The 6,595-nt window shown below is 61.2% G+C and overlaps 1 protein-coding gene across 1 annotated transcript; it reads left to right on the forward strand.

The window, feature by feature from the left end:
• The first annotated feature begins 3,412 nt into the window (after positions 1–3,412).
• KCNJ12 (potassium inwardly rectifying channel subfamily J member 12) lies at positions 3,413–4,714 on the forward strand. The gene has a single exon (XM_021694790.1). The coding sequence runs from the start codon at positions 3,428–3,430 to the stop codon at positions 4,712–4,714; it is 1,287 nt and encodes a 428-aa protein (XP_021550465.1). The 5' UTR covers positions 3,413–3,427.
• Positions 4,715–6,595: the final 1,881 nt, after the last annotated feature.

Consider the following 6,595-nt stretch of genomic DNA (forward strand, 5'->3'; position numbering starts at 1 on the left):
GGTCCCCTCCAGACAACACCTGGGATCCCCACTGGCCGACCTGGGCATCTGCCAACAGTGATACCAACTGTTGACTTTACTGTCTCATCCAAGCCCCCGAGACTTTGTGACCTGGGACAAGTCTCAAATCTATGAAATGGGGAGCCGGCCTCCTTACTTGCTGAGGGCTCTTCTAGCAAAACGAATCTATAGCATTTCTTATCTGATCTAACTATACGCATCCATTGAGCAAGAGTCAAACAGGCCTGCATATCCCTGGTTGAGGATATTGTCCCACATTTCTTCAGTCGAGTCTTCACAGACTCCAGAGCTGCATGACCTTCTTGCCACACCTGTGTTTGTGTCCACGGAGTGTGCTTGGGATGTTTGGCAAGTTTGTGGTGCTGGGGTTTCTACTCATGGGTCCTCTTCTGGATCTTTCTTTGTGGTGATGCATTCACCAAGAGCCTGGGAGAGGCTCCCCACACCCCTGACATCACACACACACACACACACACACACACACACACATGCACACACAGGGCAGAATGGGGCCACAGGAAGCTGAGGACTAGACTGATACCTGGAGCTCCAACTCTATCTCTAATCCTTAGTTTCTGGGCCACTTTGGACCGTGACTCTGCTCATACTCTCAGTTTCTAGTGGAGAAACGGGAGCAAGGTGTGAACGTGACCTTGTTGATTTTTTCTGTGTGGTTTGGGGAGGAACATCAGCAAAAGAGGGGTTTCCCAAGCCTGTGTGACACAGTCTGGGCGGGTCCCAGGTACCCAGCCCAGGCAGACACACCAGGAGTCACTGTAGCTCCCTTACTGGCCTGAGAGCTGGCCGGGTGCGAGGCTCCCCAGCTGGTGGGAGCAGCATGCCAGGCTGGGCTCTCTGGCCTTTGAGTCTTCCGATTCTGTCCCTTGCAGGCCTCGAGCTGCTCAGAGCCCCAGTTGGAGCAGCCATGACCTGCTGGACGTCCCTCAAGGCCTCCGGGCCACATAAACCTGCCCTCTGCCGTCCGGTGGCCTCCCGCCGGCATCTAAGTACCCGGGGTCCTGGCCACCTCTGCCTGGAGGGTCCAGGAATCTGGGGCTGAGCCATCTTCTTGGCGCAGTATTCGGGGCCCCCACAGCCGCCGGCTCCCTGCCTCCTGGCCTGGGCGGAAGCAGCGTCCACCATTAGAGCCCCAGGCCTCGGCACCTCAGACCCATGGTGAGGTGGTCAGCTGGAGTAGCGGTGGGGGGAGGATGGCAGTGAAAAGAGGCCCCCGCAGAGCCTGAAGTCCCCAGGGCAGGAGACCTCGCATTAGACAAACCGGTTCGAATTTCAGCTCTCCTGCTTACTGGCTATGTGGCTTTGGGGAAGTCACTTAAGCTCTCGGAATCTCCGTTCAGAGTAGAGGTAATGACAGTAGCCACCTTCTTGGGGTTTTGAGCGGAGAATCTAAGACCATTTGCTGATGTGTGTGGCCTGCTCTCTCTGCACTTTGAGGAGTGGGCAGGAAGAGCCATGACTGTTATATACGTGCCAGCTCTGGGGATCCAGAAGCACCTGGCAACGGAGACAGACCCTAGGAGGGGTTTGCAGCCTGGCTGCTCATGCGGACTTCTCCCGCACCTGTCTCCCTGGTGTTTGAAGCAGAGGTCAGATGTCATGCTCCCTCCGAGGCCCTGGCTGCACCTGGTCACACAGACCGGGGCTAAATCCCAGTGTTGCCTCCTCCTGGCTGTGTCACTTCCAGTGTCTGGGTCTCTGGTGGGTGCCCAGCCACCTGCCTCTCTGCCTCTGGCCCGGCTGCCCTGGGACCTCCTTACCTGGGGCTTCATTGTCTTCTGGGCACTCAAGGGCTCCCAGCCTCGTCTAACACTGGCCTCCTAGTGTGACCAGGTGGGTATTAAGGGTGGATGGGGTCCTCATTGGTGGGGAGGAATATGCCCAATTCGTCAGCGCCCTGGCCAGGCCTGCCGGCCGGGGGTTGTCCCCCTCCTTCCAGCCCAACCCCGCTGAGCCAGGCTGAGGGCCTGAGCACTCGCAGGCCTGATGCTAATGGCCAGATGGCCTCAGTGCCCACAGGGCCAGGCGGCACCATGGCCTCCGGCCTGTAGGTGCCTCAGCCTGGCACCAACAGGCCAGGCCGGAGCCAGCGGGGCACTGGGGGAGGGGCAGCTGCCGGCCTGTCTGGGGGCTGAACCTGTGCTATGGGCCAGGAGAACAGTGTTTGGCCGGTTGTGGGTGTTACGCCGTGGGGCATGCCTGAGACTGCTTGGTGTGTGTGAGTGTGTGCGTGCGTGTGTGCGCCAAGCCCACCGAGTGCTCCCCTGGCTGGGCCAAAGACGGAGACGCTCCTGAGTGCCCCCTATGTGCTGTCATTACAGGTGAGAAAGGCAGCGACGGGGAGGTCCCTGGGCTGGGGTCAGTCAGTGATCCCTCTGGGCCCTGAATCGTGGACCCCCTCCGAGCTACCGATGGGGAGGCAGAGGGCGTGGTTTGTGGGTGCTGAGAGTGGGTGCCTCGGGGCGGAGCGCTTGAGCATCTGCAGGGTGTCTTCGGGGCCAGGCTCTGTTCGAAGCCCTGGGGGTGAGACAGCAGTGAAGCAAACAGGGAACTCACAAGGCTCTGGTGACCAGTGGTCTCATGGTGGGAACGGCGGGTGAGCGCAGCCCCGTGCATGGCCTTCCCGTTACTGTGTCAGAAGTCGGTGCTTTGGGTTACAGTGACGACCTGGGTTGGGGTTACAGTCTCCCATGGGTGCAGGGAGATGCTTCTGTGGCATGGAGGCCGAGGACTGCAGGAGGTGATGCAGTGGGAGGATGTCCAGGTGGAGAGTGTGCGGGACAGTCCTGAGGAGCAGCGCGGAGGCTGGGAGCTGCAGCGGGGCGAGCGAGGAGGAGCCTGGAGGTGACATCCGAGGGGCCCCGGACTCCACTCACGCAGGCCTCGCAGGTGCCAGCAGAGACCGGCTTTGAGCAGAGGATGGACAGGCTCCCCCTGGCTGCCTCTGGACTGGGGTGGGGGCAGGAGCACGGAGGTTGGCGAGGCGGCCACCATGCTGGTCCAGATGGGTGATGATGGGGACTCCGGCCACGAGGGTGGGAGAAGAGGTAGGATCCCAAATATACTTCGGAAGCAGAGGCTTTGGGGTAGGGCTAAGATGGGTTGAGGATGAATCCAAGGTTTTTGGCCAGATCTCCTGGGAGGATCGAGTGTCAGTTTTCCAAGCCAAGAAGGAGGGTGAGCAGCTGGCTGAGGAGGGAAGATGGAGAGCTCGGATGGGGGTGAGTGAGGGCGCAGGCGGCCGCCGGCCACGTCCCAGGGCCCTGGGTGGGGGCAGAAGCCTGGGCCGGGGGTGGCCTGCTCCGCCAGCCCCTCTGTCTTCTCTGTTGCAGGAGCCGCCCCCCGCAGAGCCGGCCCAGGGGCGAGCCAGGGCCCCCCCATCCCCGGGATGACCTCGGCCGGCAGGACCAACCCCTACAGTATCGTGTCATCGGAGGAGGACGGGCTGCACCTGGTCACCATGTCGGGCGCCAACGGCTTCGGCAACGGCAAGGTGCACACGCGGCGCCGGGGCCGAAACCGCTTCGTCAAGAAGAACGGCCAGTGCAACATCGAGTTCGCCAACATGGACGAGAAGTCGCAGCGCTACCTGGCTGACATGTTCACCACCTGCGTGGACATCCGCTGGCGCTACATGCTGCTCATCTTCTCGCTGGCCTTCCTCGCCTCCTGGCTCCTGTTCGGTGTCATCTTCTGGGTCATCGCGGTGGCCCACGGCGACCTGGAGCCGGCCGAGGGCCGCGGCCGCACGCCCTGCGTGATGCAGGTGCACGGCTTCATGGCAGCCTTCCTCTTCTCCATCGAGACGCAGACCACCATCGGCTACGGGCTGCGCTGTGTGACGGAGGAGTGCCCGGTGGCCGTCTTCATGGTGGTGGCGCAGTCCATCGTGGGCTGCATCATCGACTCCTTCATGATCGGCGCCATCATGGCCAAGATGGCTCGGCCCAAGAAGCGGGCGCAGACCCTGCTGTTCAGTCACAACGCCGTGGTGGCCCTGCGCGACGGCAAGCTCTGCCTCATGTGGCGCGTGGGCAACCTGCGCAAGAGCCACATCGTGGAGGCCCACGTGCGGGCCCAGCTCATCAAGCCGCGGGTCACCGAGGAGGGCGAGTACATCCCACTGGACCAGATCGACATCGACGTCGGCTTCGACAAGGGCCTTGACCGCATCTTCCTCGTGTCCCCCATCACCATCCTGCATGAGATCGACGAGGCCAGCCCGCTGTTTGGCATCAGCCGGCAGGACCTGGAGACGGATGACTTCGAGATCGTGGTCATCCTAGAGGGCATGGTGGAGGCCACGGCCATGACCACGCAGGCCCGCAGCTCCTACCTGGCCAACGAGATCCTGTGGGGCCACCGCTTCGAGCCTGTCCTCTTCGAGGAGAAGAACCAGTACAAGATCGACTACTCCCACTTCCATAAGACCTACGAGGTGCCCTCCACACCCCGCTGCAGTGCCAAGGACCTGGTGGAGAACAAATTCCTGCTGCCCAGTGCCAACTCCTTCTGTTACGAGAACGAGCTGGCCTTCCTGAGCCGCGATGAGGAGGACGAGGCCGATGGAGACCAGGACGGCCGCAGCCCCCAGGCCCGGCATGACTTTGACAGACCCCAGGCCGCTGGCGGCGGCCTCGAGCAGCGGCCTTACAGACGGGAGTCGGAGATCTGAGCCTCCATGGGCCAAGGTGCAGCATCCACCCCGCCAGGGAGAGGCCCGGCGTCCCGCGAGGGCCCTGGCTTGGAGCAGAACGGGCCAGGTGCCCCGGTTGCAGACTCAGTAGCGTTTTAGATGTTTTATGTTTCTTCACAGTGGCCTGGTAAGGTTGGCGGGAGAGTGGGCGACCAAAGTGGGCCGCCCCTGGCCTCAGAGGCCGGAGCAGGTGCAGGGGCAGGGAGGGGGCCTCTTGGGGTCCAGGCCAGGAGCCAGGGGCTTCTGCCTGAGGATAGAACTGCAGCCTGCCCGGAGGTGGCTCCACAGCCATCCAGCCTCTGTGGGTGAAGGCTGGCCGGCTGCAGCGCATCTCGCTGGTTTTTAACTTGGGGAGAAACACCGGTTTTGGCTTTCTCAACCTTAGCTTGAGTAAGACTGTTTACAAAAAAAAAAAAAAAATTAACACATGATTGACAAAAAAAAATTAATTTGTGGGGGTTATAAAACGGACAGTTAGAATTCCACTGGTCTGCCAAGGTGCAGGCTGTTCGACGGGGGCTCCGCGAGGTTCCCCGAGGCTGGACAGGCCTCTCCTCTGTGAAGGCCGGGTGTGTGCCGGGTGACGCAGCTGTGCGTGCAAGCTCGGGGCTCATCCGTGGTTCCTTCTGCTCACGGGCAGATTAGATGGTGTTTGTGATAGAGAAACCAAGACCATGTTGATGATCATAATAAAAGCTTTCCAGAGTCATAGAGGTGGGGGTAGGGGCTGGGAAAAAACTAGTTTGAACTTTTTGAGTTTGACTTTTTGTACCTTAGAGGTGCGTCTCAGGGCTGGATATGGGACCTGCCTGCCGTGGAGGGCCCGCTCACCACCCCCCCAAATGCACACCAGATTTTCCTGTTTTCCTTCTCTCTCCTTTTCTGCCCAATAGCCCCTTCTACAGTGAGGGACGCTTGGAAAATGTTGGAGTAGATGGCTCTGTGGGAAGGGAGGGCGGGTTCCCAGACAACCAGGGAAGCAGATCGGCCCCATTCCCACTGGACCCCAGTGTGAGTCGTGCCTTAGAGACCCCGGGTGGGCCAGCCCCAGTTGTTTCTGTTTTTATCGGACTCGCCCGGCCTCTCAGCTGCCCCCGATTCCACCATGAAGTCCTCACCAGCCTGCGTGTCTCAGAGGCCGGGCGGTCCTGGTACTGTCGGCCCCCGGGGCAGCACAGGCGAGTGCAGGTGGCTCCCAGCCGGGCTGCCCCAGCTGAATGGCAGAGGAAGGACCTTAGACGAGGTGTGCACTTGTCAACCGAGATGACTGCGAGTGGCACTTGCGTCCAGGCACCCTCATCAGGAAGAAGTTTGGAGCTGTCGGCTCTGCTGGCCCGGAAGCAGGCCCCTGGACCACGAGCTGCCCCGTGTGGGCTTGTTCTTGGCACAGGATGCAGCTGGCGGGCATGGAGCTGGCCAGGCCCTTCCCAGGACAGCTAAGAATTTTGTCCTCTCAAATGACCCGGCCTGTAAGGAAGTCCTTAATTAGAAAGCCCACATGTGTCTCCCCAGCCTGCCGGCCTAGGCCACTCTGACCCGTGCCCTCCAAGACAGCTAGGCACCCAGGACTCTGGCCCAAGTGGGGAAACTGAGGCAGAGTGCAAGGTCACGCAGGGGGTGGGTGGGTCTTGGGAGGCAGGGAGAGGCCAGGGGCCTGGGGTGGGGGCTCTTGCCTCTCCCCTCCTCCTCCACCAACCCCCAGGGCAGCTGGAGACCTGGCCAGAGGTCAGAGGCCTTGGAGGGTCTGGGCATGAGCTCTCATACCCACAAACACCATGGTCCCATACCCCGAGGGATGTGTGACTGCCAGCATCCTGCCCCGGCCTCAGTTCTGGCTGGGATGGTTCGGACAGTGGAAGC

The sequence above is a fragment of the Neomonachus schauinslandi genome, chromosome 15 (assembly GCF_002201575.2).
Source record: "Neomonachus schauinslandi chromosome 15, ASM220157v2, whole genome shotgun sequence".
NCBI lineage: Eukaryota > Metazoa > Chordata > Mammalia > Carnivora > Phocidae > Neomonachus > Neomonachus schauinslandi.

Bases quoted from the DNA above. Each gene is read 5' to 3' on its own strand.
- KCNJ12 (XM_021694790.1), top strand. From the start codon at position 3,428: ATGACCTCGGCCGGCAGGACCAACCCCTACAGTATCGTGTCATCGGAG.